At 41.1% G+C, this 22,687-nt stretch overlaps 1 protein-coding gene across 2 annotated transcripts in view; it reads right to left on the reverse strand.

The window, feature by feature from the left end:
* The window catches only part of Ncbp1 (nuclear cap binding protein subunit 1), a 38,648-nt gene extending 16,097 nt beyond the window's left edge, over positions 1–22,551 (reverse strand). The window contains exons 1-10 of one of the 2 annotated variants that reach the window (XM_048419960.3): positions 22,289–22,551; positions 13,254–13,342; positions 12,653–12,753; positions 10,599–10,755; positions 8,166–8,273; positions 7,587–7,708; positions 5,770–5,839; positions 4,804–5,019; positions 1,442–1,539; positions 394–457 (exon numbers count right to left, since the gene is read on the reverse strand). In XM_048419960.3, coding sequence (XP_048275917.1) covers positions 394–457; positions 1,442–1,539; positions 4,804–5,019; positions 5,770–5,839; positions 7,587–7,708; positions 8,166–8,273; positions 10,599–10,755; positions 12,653–12,753; positions 13,254–13,342; positions 22,289–22,322 — 1,059 coding nt within the window. In that variant the 5' untranslated portion in view covers positions 22,323–22,551. Of the gene's footprint in view, positions 1–393; positions 458–1,441; positions 1,540–4,803; positions 5,020–5,769; positions 5,840–7,586; positions 7,709–8,165; positions 8,274–10,598; positions 10,756–12,623; positions 12,756–13,253; positions 13,343–22,288 lie in introns of those variants that run through there. The other variant, XM_048419962.3, reaches the window with a different exon arrangement.
* Between the last annotated feature and the right edge of the window lie 136 nt (positions 22,552–22,687).

Consider the following 22,687-nt stretch of genomic DNA (forward strand, 5'->3'; position numbering starts at 1 on the left):
AGTCCTGGAACTTTTGTAGACCAGGCTGACCTCAAACTCAGAGATCTGCCTGTCTCTGCATCCCGAGTGTTCGGGTTAAAGACATGTGCCACTTAAAAGAGGTGATGGGGGAGAGGAAGAGAGGAAGGGAGAGAGAGAGAGAGAGGGAGAGAGGGAGGGAAGAGGCAGGTGAGGCCAGCAAGATGACTCAACAGGTAAAGGCTCTGAGTTTCAATCTCCTTTCTTCCTTTTACTAGCCAGGCTGAGAACCAAAAACTGGCAATTTCCTTGCTTTTCTCTTCATTCTCAGAGCCTGGTAAGCAGCAAGGAGAGCACAGGCAAACAAAGCCAGGAGGCCCCACACAGTCCTCAGACAGACTGGGAAAACCAGTTAGCACCACATGGAATGCATACCTCAACTATGTGGTAGTTCAAGGGGATCTTGTTCTTCCCCGGGTAGCTCACCAGCTGTGCAGCACTGTAAGAAGTGTGATTACAGTTAGCAAGTGTACAAAGACACACACAAACCCAACAGTTTCAAATGCAGTGAGCTTAGCTGAAAAAAAGAACTTGCATAATGTTCCAGTGTTGGGTTATTTATGAACAGGGTATAAACTGTTTGTCTTCCACACAAAAAGGAAAGTAATAATACTAGCACCCGCAGATCTAACTCAGCACATTCTTACAGGTGGTCCACTCCTAAAGACAACACTTCTCAAAACCAAAGCCAAAACCTTCTAGCTGTATGAAAATGTATTAACACTTAGGTTTCTAAATGTTAGAAAACAAAACAAAACAAAAAAAAAAACACTAGTAAGCTTTAATTTCCATACATCCAAACTAAAATCAGCCTACTGTTTTCATTTTAGCATATTTGGAATGTATGTACCTGTGTGGGCTGAACAAAAATGTGGAAGTTGTGGAAGTCAGAGGTCCAAAGGTCAGTGTTGAGTGTCTTCATTACTTCTAATATAAGGCCTCTCATTAACTCTGTGGTTTAGGGACTAGAGAGATGGCTCAGCAATTTAAGAGCACTGGCTGCTCTTGCAGAAAACTCAGCTTCAATTCCCAGCACCCACGTGGCAGCTCATAGCTGTCTGGAACCCCATTTCTAGGTGACTCAAAGCCCTTTCCTGGTCTTTGAGGGCACCAGACTGATAGACATGCAGGAAAAATACCCATACACATAAAGAATATTCCAAACAAACAAAACACCTGGGGCTCACGGATTGGCTTGACTGGGTGGGCAGCGATCCCTATGGATACTCCTGTTTCGGTGTCCCCAGAACTGAGATACAGGTGAGTGCCAACTGTTTCATGGGTGCTGGGCACCCAAATGCTGGTCCTCATGCTTGCTAGTCTATCTCTCTAGTCCAACACACTCCCAACAGATCTTTTGTTTTTATAAAATCATCAAAATGGTTTATGACCCCCTTTAAAAGGACCATGGAGAGACTCTCACCAAGTTTTCCTTTCCTTCCAGTAGGATTTTATGATGCAGTGAAGGTTCTCCTCTATGACAAACCTCTCCACCGAATGACTCCCTGGCATCACAGGACCCTGGAAAGAAGACCAATTTGCTCATACACAGAATCATAAAACAGATATCTTTCATTTATTCAATAAATACCCAAGCCTGGGACTGAACGGTCATGTTAAATACCTACCACAGAATCAAGAGTGCATAGTGCTCCTGATTCATCAAATACCCACCAGGCCCATTTTACAAATAAATTAAAACAAAATCTATCTATCTACCTATCTAAAAATTCATTCCATCCACCCATCCATCCACCCCATCCATCCAGCGTGGGTGTGTGCTGCAATGGCACATTTGTAGAGATCAGAGAACATTTCGCTCTTTTTTTTTTTTACCATGCAGGTTAGCCAATTATGATGGAACTCCGGTGCCAGATTTCATGGCCCGTGCTTTTATCCACTGAAATATCACCCAATTTCTAAATTTAATAAACACTTCTTAAAGACACCATCAAAATACAAAAAAATGCAACATTTCCATTTTGAGGTATTTATGCTCTCTGACAGAGGAAGGACAGGCACAGTGTGCAACAACAGCAAGGAAATATAATAAGCACAGGAGAAATACATTCTGAGGTCAAACACTTGTTTCCTTTGCTATAATAATTCATCACAAAGACTAAATGTCATGAATATAAACTAGATTTGCAGTTGATAACCCTATACTAGGTCATCACGTAATTGTGAAGTAAAGTGTTTTCTTATTATTTAATATAACAAAACAGGCAATTAAGTCCTCCCACCATTCTGGGAAGGCTGGACTACTGGACGGGGACCAAAGCCCTGTTTCCGGGCTGACCCAGGGAGGAAAGGCTGAAACTCAGACGGAAGAGCAGTTGTGCTACTTAGAAAGGGAACATTTGGAATCTCTGCTTTATTTCTGTCTGCATTCTTTAAACAAATAAACAACAACAACCAAACAAATGCCATGAGTAGTACCATATCATCTAAAGACAGCTGATTCTCTTTATACTTTATATGTGCTAGATGCACAGACACTAAAGTTCACTCTGGGAATGCATGTATTCTCTAAGTAATTTGGTACATACACGTAGCTAGTTATCTGACATGGGCAACAGAGAAGTTAGAGCCAGGCCAAGTACCTTATAATACATAGGCTGGTGTCATTCACAAATACATACCCTGAGAAGTCTACGGTGTTGAGGGTTAAGGTTGAATGGTTACATGCAACAAGGATGGAGCAAGCAACAGTTTTGGTACTTTAGTCAGCTAACCTTCTTTCCAGAAACAATCTAGTGCCTGGCACGCACACATTGAGATATAAAATAATTAATGTGTGCTTAAAATGTTAATTTTTACTTCCAAAACTCACAACAAAATCACGTTCTCCTGTTAAAGGGTTACCAACAATTTGACTTCATAATCAAAAACACTGTAAAAAGTATATTTAAAAACTAGAATGTTGAGAGGTTGACAAAAATATTCTTAATAATTACACAATGAGTAACTTAAATTGGGTTGTTTAAAAATATGGAAAACTTAGAAAAGGAAGCATTTTTCTTGAAAAGAATATTAATAATAGCTGGGAGGGGTAAGCTTAGTCAGTAGAGTGCTTGCTTAGCATGCATGGGTTCATTCCTTAGTAACATACTGAATGCCAGTAATCACAACAGAGGCAGAGGCAAGAGGCTCCTAAGTTAAAAGTCTTCAATTACACATCAAGTACCAAGTCACCCTGGGCTAGATGGGACCCTTTCTCAGAAAATAAAAAAAAAGCAGAAATGTTTAGCATAGTGGTTCACAAGTACTATCTCAGAGTTCAAGAAGCCAAGGCAGGAGGGCTGTCACAATGAGGACAGATAAACAATAAAAATTAGCTACACATGGTGCCTGGGAGATGGCTCAGTGGATACTTGAGTACTTACTGTACAAGCACGAGGAACTGAATTAAATACCCCCAGAATCCACATTAAAAGCTAGGTCAAGTGGCATATGCCTCTGTCCCCAGTGCTGTGGGTGGGCTGGCTCAAGATAGGTAGATTCCTTCTGGTCTACTGGTCAGCAGTACAGCTACAGTGGTGAGCTCCAGGTTCAATGAGAAACTTGTCTCACGGGGGAAAAAAGGGTGATGAGCAATGAAAGACAGCTGAAGTCAACCTCTAGTCACGACACACAACACAGCCTACCCAACAGCTAAAATTCATACGAGACACTGTTCACTTTCTACATGGGATCCGTTCTATTATTGTTCCTCTAGGAACTGAGGCACAGGAAGTAAACAACTCACTCATGCTCCCAGGCAGCATTTGCATTAAAACGCTAACCAGTTGGGCTCTTGACTGGCAAACTATACCGTATCTCTTATTTATATGAGCAAAACAATTTAATGAGGTGATATAGTTTGCTGAATCAAAGCATATAATTGATTTTCATTAATCTTATGTTAAAAAGTAACTGAAAATTAAAAGGTTATTTCAGAGCTGTGCTGGGCAATGTGAAGGCTGAGGGAAGGAAACTGTGAACTTGAAGACAATCTGGGCCAACAGAGAGAGACCCTGTTTCACAAGGTCCCTGAAGGAACACTCCTCTACTGCTGGTGGGAGTGCAAACCTGTACAACCGTTTTGGAAATCAGTATGGCGATTTCTCAGAAAATTAGGAAACAATCTACCTCAAGACCCAGCAATACCACTTATGGTCATATACCCAAAGGATGTTCATAAGGACATGTGCTCAACTGTGTTCATAGCAGCATTATTTGTAATAGCCAGAAACAGGAAACAACTTAGATGCCCCTCAACCAAAGAATGCATAAAGAAAATGTGGTACATTTACACAAGGAAGTACTACTCAATGGTAAAAAATGACATTTTGAAATTTGCAGGTAAATAGATGGATCTAGATAAAAAAAAAAAAACATATTAAGTGAGGCAACCCAAACCCAGAAAGACAAATAATATGTACTTGCTCATAAGTAGCTTTTAGACATAAACCAAAGAAAAACCAGCCTACAGTATACAACCCCAGAGAACCTAGACAACAAAGAGGACCCTAAGAGAGACATATATGGATCTACAGAGGAAGGAGAAAAAGACAAGATCTCCTGAGTAAACTGGGAGTGTGGAGGTCACAGGAGAGGGTATTAGAAGAGGGGGGAAGTAAGGAAGGAGTGGACAAAAATGTTTAGTTTAATAAAAACAATAAAAAATAAAACAAGTCCCTAAAAAAAAAAAAAGAGAAAATATCTAGAATACAGTCAAAGGACACTAAATCACAAGGATAGCTGCAAGCCAGGTCCTTCCTGGAACACTTTGCACTCACGTACCTCTGGGTCGTCCGTGTAGTCAAACATCCTAAAGATGACCCTGGGCATCGGGTACACCGAATCCTCCGTGTGAGGTGGTGGTGTGAAAGGAGGCAGATTGTGCTGTAGCGCTTCACAGAGGATGCTGTCAAAGGCAAGGTAGGGTCTTAGGATGTGCCTTTCCTGCCACCGGTCCTTTTTCAATTTCTGAATCTGGGCCCATAGGCAATCTAAATACTAAAAGGAGATTTTAACATTTAATATTATAACAATTTGGCTAGACAGTTCAGAAAACATCTATTCTCTAAAATGCAGGACAAAGTAGACGAATTCAGTATTTCATATAGTAGAAGAGAATGGCATTAAGTTTTTGTTTTTCCTTAAAATTAAAAAAAAAATTTAAAAACTTGCCACATTGTGCACAATGAGGTCAGAGGACAACTTGAAAGGTATTCCTCTCCATCTGCTACGGCCCGAGCTCTAGCTCAGGCTGCTCTACCCACGGAGTGGCCTCGCTCTCCATTTTCACTCCAGCGGCTTGTTCCAGAAGCACATTTGGGGCTGTTTATGCTGCTATTTAAAATTGAGTATTTAGATCTAATATGTGTCAAGTCTGTGAAAACTGGTATTCTAAAAAGCAAGGGGCTATTTCAATTACATTCTAACATATGTTAAATACCCTCTATGCTGAAGACTCCAAGAAAATGAATTCCTCACGGGGAATATTTAGAAACCTAGCTAAGATATACAAATGCAATAGTTTGAGCGTTTTTAAAAATCTCGGCTTAAAGTATTTGTGTGGCACATGGGTCATAGTGCATGCTCAGAGGTCAGAGGACAACTTGTAGGAATTGGTTTCCTCCTTCTACCTGTGGATCCTGGCAACTGAATTCAGGTTGTCAGTGTTGGTGACTCATTTGGGCATGCTAAAGAGATAAGCATCCACACAAGAGCTGTGTGTCTATCACGAGATAGAAATCAATTCACCTCTTCTTGTGGATGTGGTTTATCGGCGGTCCATACTTGTAACATGGGCACATGAGTCTTCTGGCGTCTTCTAAAAGTAAAAAGGGAAATCTACACTTAGGCTTTAGAAACATAAAAGACACTCAATGGTTTTCATGATTAGTTAAAGCAATGAAAACATTTTTATCCATCAGATCAGCAGATAGCAACATGCTGATAACGGTCTATATGTCATCAAGATAATAGGCACATCTGTATCTCAAACACTGGTGACAGAGGGGTTAATTGGTACAATCTGGTAGAATTTGTTTCTTGAAGACGATGTGACTATTTCTGTCAAAATTTTAGTTGCTCTGATCTTTCACCCAACAATGTTATTCCTATGAATCCATACCCCAATAAATATACCTGGTGCGGGAGAATTATCTGTATTCTGTCAATCATATTTTAATAAAACGCTGATTGGCCAGGCAGGCAGTATAGGCGGGAAAGCCAGACAGGAAGTAGGGGTGGAGCAAAGAGACTGGGAGTATTCTGGAAGCAGAAGCTCTCTCTCAGTCACTCCTGCACAGACCACCGAAGAGGCAACATGTAAGCTGTCACACTGAGAAAGGTACTGAGCCCATGTGGCTAAAATAGATAAAGATAATGGGGTAATATATGTTATAAGAGCTAATAAGTAGCCTGACCAAATGGGCCAATCAGTTTATAACCTTATGGAGTCCTGTGTGTAATTTCTCTTTGGGATTTGCCGGCTGTTGGGGTACCGGGCGGGACGGAAACCCCAACAAGCCGGCCCTCATGTTACATATACCTGAATATGTTATACGTAGACATACACACATTATACACATACACACAGAGTAATATATGTTATGTATACAATAATATTCCCTGATACTTATTTATAGTAACAGGAGACTGAACAAGCTAAATATCCAATATTCCCTGATATTTATAGTAACAGGAGACTCCACCGAGAGGACTAAAAGAAAACTAAAAAAAAAAAAAAAAAAACCCAGAATACCATGCTAATATTAATAAACCCAATCAGATGTAACCACATAATTTCACACAATAAATTCAAGTTAAAGAAAGAAAATCATGTGAAAATTATCATTTGAATAAAATTAAGTATATATTCTTTCTCTTTCTCTCTCACACAAACTCTCACACACACACACACGCATGCACATAGACATGGAAAACAGTCTTTAGCTGCCATGTTTATTTGTACTGAATAAAGCAGTTAATAATGGTATCCACACAAGTATGACAAGATCAACCCGTGAAAGCTAAAGGAACACACAGCACTGTCATCATCATGCTGTGAAGCAATTAGGCATGTTTACTAACAAGGCTCACAACTTCATTGTATCAAACAAAATAAAGCAAGTTCTTATGCTGACACAGGAGCAGGGCTTGGTTTAGGATTAATGTGTATGAAATAAACTTTCATACCAGGGCAGTGCTTCTCCTCGGAACATATTAGTGATCACATGTCTGAACCTCTTCCAGTCATTCCATAGCTTGGGCAGAAGTGTGATTCTAAGTGCTCCAGGGGACCTTTAAGCATGTGAACACTAGGACACTAATGGAGCTATTACACTACAGTGTTCTATGTCTTTCACAACCATATGTGAAACAATACCTACGCAATACCAACTTCTTACACTAGCAAATACTGAGAGTTATGTGAGTTATGGCAGCAGGAGAATGGCATTTAATACAGAAAATTTTCAGGAACTGAACTGGTGCTAACAGATAACTTAAGACATTAATTATACCAGCACGATATCTTTATACAGACAAAGAACATGTGAACTATGTGCCCTTACTTAAGATAACTTTCAGTGGTGGAGAAGATACGGTCCATTTCTGCATCTTTCTTTTCGTACAACTCTTTTCCAACCCAGGGCAAAGATGACAGAAATGCATACACATACCAATCCCTTCGCACCTGAAGAAAGTTTAAAAAAAGGTAAGTTAAAAAAGAATGCTGGTTAATTTTATTTATTCATTCATTATTCTTTCGTTCCAGTGTTAGGGATCAAACTCAGCAGCTAACAGATGATAGGCAATCATTCTGCAACTGAGCTATACAACCCCCCAGTTCCATCTTTTTTTATTCGAAAATGCGATCCTGGGGAGGCTTTGTAATAGGGCTCAAATAAAATATGTCTTGCCTACAGGATTTCTAGTTATACAGTTATAATCTTATTAAAATCATTTAAATTAACACAATGATGTCAAGAGAATACACTAGTAAGCCAGTTGACTTGCCCTTAAGATATTAAGCTTTATGGTGTGATAATCTGTTATTGTATTTTGTTTATTGCTGCTAAAGAGTTATCAGTGGGGTAGGGAAAATCTGTTAAAGTGCTTCATGGAAGAGATTCAACATAAAGGTGTCTTACTTGAGGCACATCTTCTTCCTGAGTCACACTTACAAAATTCTCAAACATAGCAACCATAGATGGGGCAGCAATCACATGACAATTCACAAGATCAGACAGAAAACGGACCTGTGAAGGCAAAGGATAGCTGTATTACACCTAACAGTCCTCATATAGTCACAGAATAAACAACCTTGTAATGTCTGCAAACCTAAAGCCTATGGCTACATTTAGCTTACTTTTTGTTTGCACAACCTGTGAGTCAAGAAGTCTCTAATCCTTAAAACAAAATTCACACAAAATGACATGAATTCAAATTTCAGTGCCCATTATAACCATACTTGCAGTAGAAGTTCACACTCACTCAGTTACTCATTGACCACAGTAGCTTTTGAAGTACAGTGGCAAAGTTGGGTAGTTGTGACAAAGATCTTATGGTGGATAGGAATCTGTGACTTTGTGGGTTTCCATGCTATGCTACATTAGGTACTCAGACAAATATTCTAGATACTCCATTTTACTGAAGTAGGTTGGTCTTTTTGTCTGACTAGGGATAATATTCACTCCTGAAATACAGAAATGGAAATTTTAGTAAAAGAGGTATTTACTGGGTGTCCTCTCTGGGCCAGGGTCAAATAAACACTATCCAAGATACTGTTTAAGGGAACTTAATAGCCTATTTGGGAAAAACATAATCGCAACAACAAAAAAGATGACTCCTGTACCAAAAGGTAAATTTAAAAGTATCCTTGGAGCTGGGCGGTGGTGGCACACACCTTTAATCCCAGCACTCAGGAGGCAGAGACAGGCAGTTCAAGACCAGTCTGGTCTGCAAGAGCTAGTTCCAGGACAGGGTCCAAGGCTACAGAGGAAAAAAAACCAAACATAACCTTGGGATCAGTGACAAGGGAAAAAGGATGAGGTTATAAAGGGTGAGCAAAGCCCTGAGTGGGGAGTGGGAAAGCATTCTTGGCAGAGGGTTGTGCAAGTAATTTTATATACCTGGAAGGTATACAGAGAACAAGAGAAGACAACTATACTGGGGCAAACATGAAACTTAATTCCATTTCCTTCTATTCAAGACACATAAAAGTTCTGTGTTGCAGAAAGAACCTAAGAACCTGAGGTTGGGGAGGAGTCTCTGGACAGGACATGGTCATAGCACTCACAACCTCACAGTAGCTACACAAAACCTACACAAGACTTGGCAGGTCAACATTTCTTCATGGATGGGGATGGAGCTCATGAGGCCCCATCCCTTCCTGAGGAGCTATGGCAGCTAACAGTTTCTGGGGAAGGAGGTATTTTCTTCAGCTGTGTAGCCATTAGTAAGGTGCCCATACTCCAGTAAATAACCACCTACACTTGTATGTTAAGCAACTCTAAACTAAACATGTGAGTCACACATGTATAAAAAGACATCAAAGTAGAAAAAGAACTAGAAAGGGTACAGCAAGAGGAGGTAGAGAAAAGAGAAGATAATGGGGGACCTATGTGAACAGAATATGTTAAATACATATATGAAACTGTATTAAAGAAAAAAAATAAAGGTTCTAATGTTCACTTTCAGCAGCCCAATGAATCATTTCATGTGTCAGAATTTTAAGACCACCTACTACAAAAAACAGGAAGGAAGTGAAGGAGCAGAGTCCACTTACACAAAGGCCACTTTGGTGCTACTATTACTATGGATAGATTCAAAGGAAGAGACTTCAGATGGACAAATGTCAAGTAAGGAAGCAGCTAAGAACACAAAAAAGTTACAAGCTGTGCTAGATAGAGGCATGGGACAAAGAAGGGAATCTAGGAGAGGAATGAGAGGGAATGGAGACATGAAAGAAAAGCTAACAATTAATGTAAGATTTCTGGATGGCATACCCAGCAGCACATGAATTTCGGGACTTGCAAAGACAAAATCTCTGGGCTCTATTTGGGATACCGGTTTAGAACTCAGGAAAAAGGCTGAGATGGGAGACGGTTATAAATGTGCGGTCCCCATCAAAATAAAGTTGGCTTATACAGCTATGAGAGTGAATGAGACTGATTTATAAGAGAAGCTTAAATAAAAGGCAGAATCACTGTAAAAAAGCATTTAAGGAATAAAAGATGACAACCCAACAAAAGAGAGACAAGAATCAAAGACAGGAGCAATGTTGATGCTATTACTATTATTATTAATATTATTAGCAGGTTTAAAAAGAGTTGTGCTATAGAAACCAAGATATAAGAAAATAAGGAATCATATGCTGCAAGGAAAAGGGCCAGGAGTCAAAGTAAACACAAGTCACCACATTGAATGGTAAGCGACAATGGCTTCCAAAGAATGGAATGAGCAAGGACCAGAATTCATGATAAGAGCATAGTTAATTGGCTGTAGTGTGTTTCCTCCACTTTAACACTAACTTATAGTGCGCGCGCGCACACACACACACACACACACACACACACACTTACCAAATAGACAGCTTCGTTATAGTTATTTGCTTTTAGTGATTCTTTCAGTTGACGAATCATGGCTTCTACAAATTCTCCACCAAAGTTGTAATTTCTGGCATTCAGCAGTCCAACTAACGTTGTATAAATTGTCAACTTCTCAGGTAACAGACGTGCACTGATTTGAGAACCCATACAAGACAACCCCAAAACAAAGGTTTTACGTTAAGCTGTTGAACTGTACATGACATTTTAAACATCAAATGGCTTTGGAACAAAATTACTTTTAACTGTGTTTTGAAAATGATTTCAGAAATGACACGTGTCACTGAAAAAGTATGCAGATATAGACTCCAATATTTTTCACTTTAGTTAATGCAAGAGTTAATTTACTTGTGAAGTTACCACACCAAAATTAACACAACTAATGTTAGACCAGTTTTTCTTCAAATGTATTGAGTGGAAATAACAATTCAATGGAAAATGGTTTCCATGGTAATATGAAACAGATTCTTTAATGCAGAATCAGTAAGAGGAACAGAGTACTGAGTGTTTCTAAACTCGGCTAACCAAGTGCCGTGGGACCAAAATTCCACTTGGAGAAACATTATTGGATTGCTTATAAAAGATAAAGAATTAAAATCAGCTTCAACCAAGTTCCTATAAGAAATGCTTAACATGGTATGCTAATATAGTCAAGACAATGTTGAAGATAGCTAGATGGCTCAGCGGGTTGAGATTCTTGCCAACCTGAGTTCAACCCCAGGGTCTACATGGCAGGAGAGAACTGATTCTTCTGCATGTTGCCTGACCACCACATATTAAGGCACATGTGCACCCACATGTGTGTGCACACAAAATAAATAACTTAAGGGGATAGTAAAGGTAAGCCTAAAAGAAGTCAACATCACTTCCTACGAAAAGGAAATAGTACTAATGACAATTCTGTGGAGAATTCGTTCCTATTGTTCCCCTCAGGTACAGTGCTGAGTACAGGGCAGGATTTAGGACCTCAGAATACATGTATTGAAAATAAACCTAGTTCCTAAGGCTTTCTCCAAGTTAAAAAAAAAAAATAAAAAGGACACTGTCAATCAATACCAGCCCAGACTTACACAAACAAGCATGGCTTTCAACAGTTTCAATAGCATAACAATTCCGTAATACATACTATCAGAACAGTGGGCATCATATGGGTAACTATAATAAGATGATTGTTTTCATTGTTTCAGAAAAACATTTTCCTGTATTTATTGGATTCCTTTGAAAACTGAAAACAAAATTTAACTACGGGTCTGGAGAACTCAGCAGTTGAGATCTTGTTCTTGCAGAGGACTCAAGATGGATTCCTAGCATCCACATAGTGGTTCAGAACCACCCATAACTCCAGTTCCACGGTACCCAGCACCCTTTTCTGACCTCCACAGTTACAGACACAGATGTGCAAAATATTCATACACAAGAAATAAATCTTTTTAAAAAAATTAACTATTAGAAGTCTCTGCTTTGGATGTATAATTTTAAATTAAAAATGAACTGCCAACAGGTAACAATTATTTTTAAATTACTGAAATGGTAACTATAGCATTAAGGACACTTATGTCCTCAAAAAATTTCAAAAACATCTTCAGTCTTCAAGGAAGGCCACTCACTTGATTTACAAGTTTTCCAATATATTTGGGTCTACTGATACAAAAAAGAATAAATAAATAAATAAAACTCAATTCTACTTTAAAGACACAAATGTGCATTCCTTTAAACACGCAAATGTGGGGGAAAGGTCTCTAGCTGAAAAAGAAAGACATCTACTTTCTCATATATAGTTAAAAAATTAACTCAAATGATTTTTAAATTCTAAGAAAGAAAACATATGAAAATTACTTTTAGTTCTGTTTAATCACTTAAAAAAATAAGTTCAGCAAAGGGTCAAAAATGAGCATTTCATGAGATGAGTTTCAGGATCGAAGGGAGGCCCGTGACATGTAATGTAAGCACATCATCTGCACATCCCCCAAAAGCATGGAAGAGTAGATAATACATCATCACCTGGATCCACAAATCTTTTACATACATACACTGTACAAAGAAGCCTTAAGATCTTGCTCTTGTAGTTAGGAAGATCAGCTTCCAGAACACCAGCCAAGCCTTCTAGATTGCTCTCCAAAGAGCAGGCACTCTGCAGAGGACATATGTTAATTATCTGTTAGCATTCAAAGTAGTCAGTGAACTAAAGTTAAAATTCCTAGATGACCATGAAAACACTAAGGTCTTCCTAAGAACTAAGGACAATTTCGTGAAGAAGTCTCTTAGCATCAATCAATTTTAGTAGTTATTGTTAATTAGAAACACATTCTACATAAAAAAGAGTCAACAAAATCTTCAGAATAGTCTTAACATCTGTCTCTAACAACCCACTACCGTCTCGGGCATCCAAGTCTACTCCAGGTCATCACATTGAGGACTATCCCTAGGTCTATTTTAAGGTTTGTTTAATAAAAATAACTTACTGAAAACCCCTAACGATCTGAATCCTAGGAGTTCCAAAACACATCCACATTGGGATACAGATGTGCAGTAATAAATCAAGTTTTGTTCATAACTTACATTACCCAGTACAACTTCAGAAATTAATCAAAGCTGTCAATCACAACCCTAACCCCTGGGCTTGGTGCATACCTTTTCCCCTACTTTGCATATTAAAGACTCCAAATGATCTTCAGTTTCATTTGCATCAGAGGTCTTCCTCCTTTTGTGAGGCTGCCCACCTAGTTCAGCAACATTAAAAAAAGTTTTTAAAAAATTAAAAAAGCTACATTATATGATGTTAAATGATGAATCACTAGCAATATTTTGTTACCTTAGCCTTTAATCACTTTCTATCAGGCTGTATTTAAGAGTAGCTCTAACCAGTAGTGTTTGAACTAGGCTAGGTACCTGGACAATTTCTATCCGCATTCTTCTGTGTGAGTGTGTGTACGTGAGAGGATGTACACTCACATAAAGCCTGGAGAGGGTGTTGGGTGTCCTCCACCATACTAGTCCTTCAGGGCAAGGTCTTTCCCGAACCTGGGGGCTCACTTTCTAGCTAGGCTGTAGCCAGCAAGTCCTAGGGATCCTCCTGTCTCCACTCTCCCTTTGCATGCCTAACTTCTGAGAGTGCTGACACCCAAATTCCAGGTCTTATAATTGTGTAGTAAATGCTTTCAATGGTTGAGCCATCCCCGCAGAACCCCTATCTCTCTATATATAAACTTTTAAAAACTTTTATTATTTTATATGTACAGATGTTTGGGCTGCATGCATAACTATGTACCACTAATATGCCTGGAGCCTGTGGAGGCCAGAAGAGGACATCACATGCCCTGTAACTGGAGTTATGGACTTCTGTGAGATACAATGTGAGTGCTAGGAACTGAACCCAGGTTCTCAAGAAGAACAGGCAGTGCTCTTAACTGCTGAGCCATATCTTTCCAAGGCCTCACACCGTCTCTATTACTGAGGTCACTATAAACAATTCTGCCAGGAGGCATTTTTTTTCATTTAAATTTTGTATAAACAGTATCCAGGCAGCAATGTCCATTTCTGTGGATACACTGGGATGTCACCAACATCTAAACACCTGTGGTCTGAAAACTACTGCTCCTGGTCTTTTAATTTGCTTACTGACCCTTATTGTTGGTTCCTCAAACTGACACTGTCAATAGTACTTGCTAATTTGATGACATAACTAAATTGCTGCATAACCTGATGAAGTAGGGATGCAAAAACTAGTGAATCCTTTGGAGATCTATTTAAACTATGACCCTAAACATCAACAGTGCTGATGCTGAGAAACGGCTTCAGAATGCAGAATGTACCAGCCGTGTTCTTCATTATTATTCAGAACCAGATTTTAGATGAGGTTCAGAGAATACAAAGCCAAAAGCTAGATGAATGAGAGCAGCTAAACCTTACTAAACTCTTTTCTTCCTTCTGGCCCATCTATCATACCAATCCATCATCACATCCCAAATTCCTCCTAATTATAAAGTTAACTTGTTCCAGTTTGCAACCATTTCTGTCTTCAAAACAACCCTTCCGGGTCCTCTTGTAAGCCTGACACATAGAAAACACTGCTTCAGGGAGACAAGGCAGGCTTTCTAAAGAAAATGAGAAAATATAGGCACACAGTCACATCTCTGTGCTGCTGTCTCTTCAGCCAAGGTTTACTTGGTGAAATGGAGATGGCTGAAAGTACTACAATGGCAAAAGCCACTCTTCTTACCTGGCACTTGAGAGGATATGAAGTGTACACCTGGGTGCTACAGATTACAATCTGAACCCACGGACTCAGACACTGAACTCAGCAGAGTCTGGGTGAGAACGTCGAAGCAGAATACAGCACCTTCATTAAGAATACTTTTGGGGGGAAGCTGGGGAAATGTCTGGGTACGTAAGAACACTTGCTGCACAAGTATCAAGAGCCAAGTTTGATCCCTAGTACCCATATCAAAAAGCTAACACATGCCTGGTATTGTGGTATTTAAACCCATCACTAGTGCGGCAGAGGCAGGTAGATCACTGTGAGTGTGAGACCAGCCTGGTCTACATAGAGAGTTCCAGGATAGCCAGGGCTAATTAGTGAGTCCTTGTGCTGGCTAATTTTATGTCAACTGACACAGGCTAGAGTCATCTGAGAGAAGGAAACCCTAATTTATAAAAAGCCTCCATAAGACTAGGCTGTAGACAACCTATAGGGCATTTTCTTAATTAGTGACTGATGGGGGAGGGCCCAGTCCATTGTAAGTGAGGTCATCACTGGGTTGGTGATCCTGGGTTCTAAGAAAGTAAGCTGAGCAAGTCATAGGGAGCAAGCCAGTAAGAGGTACTCCTTTATGGCCTCAGGATCAGCTCCTGCCTCCAGGTTTCTGAACTATTTGAGTTCCTGCCCTGACTTCCCTCAGTAATGGACTGTCCCTGGAAGTGTAAATGGAAACCTTTTTTTCCCTCCTATTGTAGATAATATTTGTTTAACTATGTCAAGACATGTTGCTTTTGTTTAACTATATAAAGATGTGCTGCTGTTTCACCTTGCCTGCCTAAGGCACCTGACTGGCCTAATAAAAAGCTGTACGGCCAGTAACTAGGCAGAGCTGTTGGGCAGAGAGAAAAGGTCAGCCAATCTGCCACCAGGCAGCCAGGAGCCAGCAAATCAGACACGGAGAAAGCAGGAAAGTAGGATGGACAGGAAAGTAGATGAGTTAAACAAGCCTCAGGGCAGCACATATATTGATAGAAATGGTTTAAGTGAAAAAAAATAGCTAGAAACAGGACTAAATTAAGGCCAAGCATTCATAATAAGTCTCCATGTCCTGATTTGGGAACTGGTGGTTCCAGTAAGCAGATGATATCCTCCCCAAGTTGCATTGGTCATGGTGTTCATCACAGCAATAGGGACCCTAACGAGGACAGAAGCTAGTACCAGGACAGTGAATACTGCTCTGGCGGATCTTACCAGGTTGTTTTTGCAAAGACTGTGGAAGGACTTTGAAACTCTGGGCCAGAAAAGTCATTGAGTGTTGAGAGCTCAGATGGCTGCTCTGTAGGCACATGGAAGATAAGAATGTGGAGAGCAATGCAGACAATGGGGGCCTGACTTGTGAAGCTTCAGAGGGAAGCAGAGACTATTCTACCTGGCCATTTGTGTGAAGAATCTGTGGTGTCTGGTCATTTGGAGCTGAAGAGTTGGCTGTAACTAACAAGACACAGAAACACTAAAGCAAAAACCTTTGCTGTGTTGGGACAATGGATGCTGGTCAGCTGAAAAATCAGCTGTGATTAAGAAGAGACCAGCATCAACGAGGTGAAAACTTCTGTGAAGTGTTTTCTCAGTGTCAGCACAGAGGATGTGTTCCTGAGGTAGCCAATGTCCTGCCTCGAGCTGGCAGCAAAACTTGTTAAGAGTTTAAGCATTAAGAGTCACCCAGATGGTACTGGTTTTGAAGGCATAAAGAAGAGAATGATCTCTATGAAGAGAGCAGCAGAGGCTTGGAACTGAGAGGCAAGCATGGACCACTGATGAAGATGCAGCCTCCATAGCAGTTGAAGGCCCAGGATTAAAAGGGCCATGCTGAGAAACTGAGGTTTGGCACTGTGAAGAGAACAGAAGATCCCAGCATTCTGGAGAGGCCAGTAATATGGTGACCAAGGACAGCTGCAGTCGTGGAGTGGAGCCTGCCAGAGCTTAAGAGATGAGCTACGTGTGCTGCAGAGGGTGGAGCAGGAGAGAGGAGACCCAACATTCTTGGAGGAACCCAAAAGATCATGACTGGATGTCGGACACTGGACATTAAGTCATTTACACAGTTGGGAGTCTGGATGTGCTTTATTCAGACTGTGACTATACCCTGGTTCTTCCCTCTTGAAATAAGAAAGTAACTTATTTTTGAGGCTTTAAAAGTTTTAAAATCTGTCAGGCAGTGGTGGCACACGCCTCTAACATTAGCACTCGAGAGACAAAGACAGAATGCTGTGAGTTCAAGGTCAGCCTGGTTCATAAGAGCTAGTTCTAGGACAGGCATCAAAGCTACACAGAAACCCTGTCTCGAAAAACCAAAAAAAAAAAAAAAAAAAAAGTTTTAAAATCCAAAGTGTCTGCATTGATAAAGACTGTTGTACGCTTCCATTTGTAATATGTTGTATATCTGTGGTATTTATAGATCCTGGGGATGAACCAAATGAGGAAAGAAGTATGTCAAATTGACGAGGGGTCAATTGTGCCAGCTAATTTTATGTCAACTTGACACAGCCTCGTCATTTGAGAGAAGGGAGCCCCAACTGAGAAAACGCCTTCACGAGACTGGGCTGCAGACAAGCCTGTAGAGCATTTTCTTAACCAGTGACTGATGGAGGAGAACCCCACCCATTCCAGGTGGAGCCATCCCTGAGCTGGTTGGTAGTCCTGGGTTTTACAAGAAAGCAGGCTGAGCCAGATATGGTGGACCACACCTTTAATACTAACACTAGCAGGGGGAGGGAGGTGGGAGGTGGACTCTTGAGTTTGAAATTAGCTTGTGTACTTAGTGAGTTCCAGGAGAACTAGGGCTATGTAGAGACACCGCTTCAAGGAAAAAAAAAAAAAAAGTGAAGACAAGACAAAGAAGAAAGCAGGCTGAGCAAACCACGGGGAGCAAGCCAGTAGGCAGCACTCCTCCATGACCTCTGCATCAGCTCCTACCCCCAGATTCCTGCCCTAACTTCTCTCAATGATGGAAGTATATACCTGGAAGCCTAAGCTGAAATAAACCTTTTCTTCCCCAAGTTGTTTCAGTCATGGCATTTCATCACCCTAACTAGATCCCCTATCTTTAAAAAGAAGCCAGTACAGCCATGTAGGTAACCCACACGCACCCTAAACTCAGTACTCCGGGGAGTAGAAACATGAGGACTGTTGGGGCTCACTAGTCAACCACAATGGTGAGTTGCAGCTTCAGCCTAGTAAGGCAGAGGGTGACAGAGGAGGGCACCCAATGGCTTCTACATGGCACATACACCACGTGCATATGTACAACACATCAATACTGTTTAAGAATGGGGATAGCTCAGTGGGTAAGGTGCCTGCTGAGCAGCCATGAGAATTACACCTGTCTGTAACCTGAAGGTGGCAGAGAGCATGGAAATGGGCAGCTCCTTGGGTCTCCTTGATCAACTACCCTGGTCAAATCCATGAGGAAAAAAAAAATCAGCTGGAGTAAGAAAAAGGCAGGTAGATACCTCAGACCAGCAGTTCTCAACCTGTGGGTGAACAAACCCTTCATAGGGGTCAGATCTCAGATATCAGCTATTTACATTACGATTCATAACGGTAGCAAAATTACAGTCACGAAGTAGCAACAAAATAATTTTACGGTTGGGGTCACCACATAAGGAGCTGTATTAAGGGTCACAGCATTAGAAAGGTTGAGAACCACTGTCTCAGACACTCTAAATAGAAAACTTAAGGCATTCTTTGGGGAATTTGTTGAACATTTTCATAACCCTGAACAACAAAAGAGAAACAAGTCTATGGTGGCACTATAGTCCAAAACAGGCTTTAAAACACGGCTAGGTAAGTTTTACAATATATGTTAAAGTTACATATTGCTATACACACTTAGCTAGTGCAAAGAAGAGACCTTTGCTAACGACCATCCAAGGGCTCTTTAAACAACAAATAACACCCTGGCATGATGGAGCACACCTTTAATCCTGGCACTCTGGCGGCAGAGGCAGGCAGATCTGAGTTTGAAGCCAACCGGGTACACACAGTCAGTTTCAGGACAGACAGGGCCACACAGGGAAACCTGATGGTGGTGGTGGAAGTGACAACAGAACAGAACAAACAGATAAGACACCAAAAAATGTTCCCACTGAAACATGAACCTGATGTTACATGGATACACTGTACTATTTCCTATACACTTATAGGATCAGATGTGTTTGGATCCACAAAGTAGACAAAAAAAAACAACATAAATAAAAGAAAAAAGTAACAAAACCCAGCCAAAAAAAGTAATATACTTTGACTACAAATTTAAAACAAAAATTTAATTGATTAAAAATATCACCGCTGAGAGGAAAGTGGGAGGAGGAAGTGGAAATTTTGATTCCTATTATTTATGAAGTAATAAAAAATTATCACAGGGAAAAAAAAGAGAAATGTACTTCAAGATGGCCTTAATCACTGCCCACCGCCCTCCCACCCATGAAGCACCCCAAATTTGAGTTGTAGGACTCCAAAGACAAAACCCAGAAGTAACTAAGAATTACTGTGTTGTTCTTACTGAGTGGCCCACACTACAGGATCTGAGCAGATATGCAGGACCAGTAAATGCTAAATGCTTCTTTTGTCATTGTATTATTGAATACAAGGTAATGTTTCTATTGCAAAAAAAAAAACAAAAAACAAAAATAAAAACGCTGAAACAAAGTATACTATCCCTCAGCAAAACAAGCCTTTCACTTCTCTTCAATTTTTCTTTCTACAGCTATAATTTAAAAACACCAATCACAGTCTAAAAGATAAAGACCTAAGTGGAAGTAGATTAAACAGGTTTTCTGAACTTTTGACTAAGATTTTGAACCATCTAAACTCCTTTTTAACGATAAAACAGTAGACTTAAAACTGATAAAATTTATTTTCAACAGTAATTGAAGAGGTTGAGAGACATTTTAAAGAAATCTGTGACTGCCAGACATGGTGGTCCACATCTTGGGGGAACATAGGGGTAGCTAATCTAGGCTACAACCAGGACTTGGTAGTTCCAGCCTGGACTACATACTCCCAGACAGCAGGACTACAAGGCAGCCACATAGAGTCCGTCTTAAGCGTCTAAGACTAAGATAGATTCAGTACTTTCCATTTAGGATAGCCCTTTCTGTGTCCCTAAATAAACTATAGGAACTTTATCGACTAGCTATCTAATGCTACCTCTGTGAATCTCCAATAGTATATCGTCCTAGCAGAAATGTTTAAAATGGTCCAGTAAGGTAAGAAAGCGCCTCATCTAAATTCTCTGCTCTTATCTCTCATAACTTCTACCCCTACTTTCTCGCTTCTACCAACAATGACCTCCTTGCTCTTCTCTGAACATGACAGAAATCTCTAACCTGAGTATTACCGTCAGGGTTTCCTTTTGACCTCTGCTTTCTCACACATCATCTGGCTTGTTCCTTACATCACACATGTCATAGGCCATCTGCAGGGAGGCCTTACCTGACCAGTCTCTCTCTTTAGTCCCTATACCCTTTACCTCACTTTGTTCTCCACAATCCTGTGATCACAGGATGAATTACACTATACTTCATTGATACATGGGAGGGAGCCTCCACTGTTATACTGTCTGCTACTGTAGTGTAAGTAATTAGGAAATTGTTCAGCAAGTCCATGAGGTTCCAACTCAGACACCAAAACTTGAGGATACTCATGTCCCTTCTATAAAGTAGTGCTGGTATTTGCTTATGATCTATGAATACTGTGATAGTTTACATTATCTCTATACTACCTAATATAAGTGTTGTGTGAATAGTTGTGACAGTGTATGATTTAGGGAATAAGGGGGATGTGACTATACATTATACATTCAGTACTGAGGCCTTTTTCTTCAAATATTTTGTAACCAGATTGCTGAATTCAGCGAGAGAGAAGATGCAGATGCTAATGCTTCACAGCCCAATATAGAGAAAGTCAGAGTAGAGCTGACAATAACCCAGAAATACTCAGATCTATTTGATGCCTTTAAAATCTCAAGCCACCTTTAAAACAACCATCCGAATTTTTTAAAATTGTAGATACTTCACTAAAGAACACCACATTTTTTAAATTTAGATCACTAAACTGTTTATCAAACTCTAACAACATATGTTTCCAAACGTGTACTGCTGGAGAAACTGTAAACAGCCTTTCCACTACTCAAGGACTTGCTAGAGTGGGTTTTGATTAAGAGATGCTTAACTTTACATCAATTTGTCCTAATTATTATAAGAATTCTGTAGTCAGACCACTCTGGGAAAATGATGTAGCTGCTAGCGCTTCGGGTTTTTTTTCTTATGATGTTGGCATTTATCTGTGTATATTACCTCTGAGACATTAACAGTTGAAAAGATAAAAACAACGAACTATTGCTGAGCACAGTATCTCATAAAAACCAAAAGGCTTAATATCACTCCACATTATAAACTCAGGTTTAAGGAAGTCATGTGACTCTGGCAAGATCACATTGTAAACAGCAGCTGTTTTAAACCTAAACCCTTAGGTTCTAATCCTCGAACTAGCTCTTGTGGACCAGGATGGCCCTGAACTCACAGAGATCCGCCTGCCTGTGCCTCCCGAGTGCTGGGATTAAAGGCGAGCACCACCACCGCCCAGCTCCAAAAGTCTTTCTTGTTTTAACGATACACACTCTTCAAAGAGTATTTTAAAAAATATCAATAGCTCCAAGCTTCTCGTGTGTGCCTGTATCCTTGAAGGGCAGTAATGGTGCAGAATTGAGCTTGGTTTTTTATGGTGGCAACACAACGACCTCCTTGCTGGCGACTATCAAAGCCGACGTGAGAATTACTGGTCTACTCAGGGTAGTTTTCCTGCACTTTCTTAAACAGAGGAACATGATGAAGGCCAATCCAACAGAACAGCACGTGTCTGTTTCTTAGTGACTGTGGGGTGTTGGGAAGACACAAAATTCTTTCCTTGACGTTTAGAACAGGGAAATCAAGGAAGCTGGTGGAGGAGTAGGGCTCAGATTGCAATTCAGACGACCTCTGTTATAGCTTTGTTCTTTTCCTATCTTCCCAAGGTCCCTTCCAGGAGCACCCTGGAGGGTTAAAACGGAAACACTAGTCCACTACATCCCCGTCACTAAATGATCCTAAGGGACAGCCCTAGACACACGTGCATTTCCAAGCTCAGCAGTGAGTGGTCAAGTCTTACGTGTCGGCGGACACCAGGTCGGGTCTGCCCACGGGGTTCACCAGGCCTTCCTTCCCCATGACCGAAGGAGCTGGGGCAACTGGGAGGCCGTCGTTTTCCCGAAGCCACTAGCCACACTCGAGCCGCGCCAGCCACCTCCTTCCCGGGCTCCCAGAACCCTTCCTGGGGAGAAAGAGCTGCCTATCTGTTCCCTAGAGACCCGAGGATCAAAGCAGCCTGGCCTCAGATCTCAGCCCCCCGCGGCGGCCAGGCAGAGGGCACTTACCATCGTTTTCGTAACTATGCCGCCTCCGCGACATGCTGCTGCTCGCGGGTGCGCAGCCGAGCTGAGCTGCAAGTCCCCTGCAACCCCAGAACCGTCGGGCCGCTGCCGGCCGGCCGGTGCGCGGTCAGCGGCGAGGCGCGCGGAGTGTCCGGCGCGCAAGCGCACTCGCTCACGACGCCTGCCGGAAGAGCAAGCGGAGAGGTACCGGGTGGGCTCCGCGGCGGAAGGCGGGCGTCTTCAGGTCCACGTGCGGCCGCCTCCTCCCGCCTTCCACTCTGGGGCCTTCCCGAGGGCGAGCTAATTTATCCCGGCCGGGGCGATCCCGCCTCAGCTTTGCACCGGCCCGGCGTTGTTTTCCCGGCGGCCCCTGCGCCGACGGCTTTAGAGACTTCCGGAGCA

The sequence above is a fragment of the Myodes glareolus genome, chromosome 16 (genome assembly GCF_982192425.1).
Source record: "Myodes glareolus chromosome 16, mMyoGla1.1, whole genome shotgun sequence".
NCBI lineage: Eukaryota > Metazoa > Chordata > Mammalia > Rodentia > Cricetidae > Myodes > Myodes glareolus.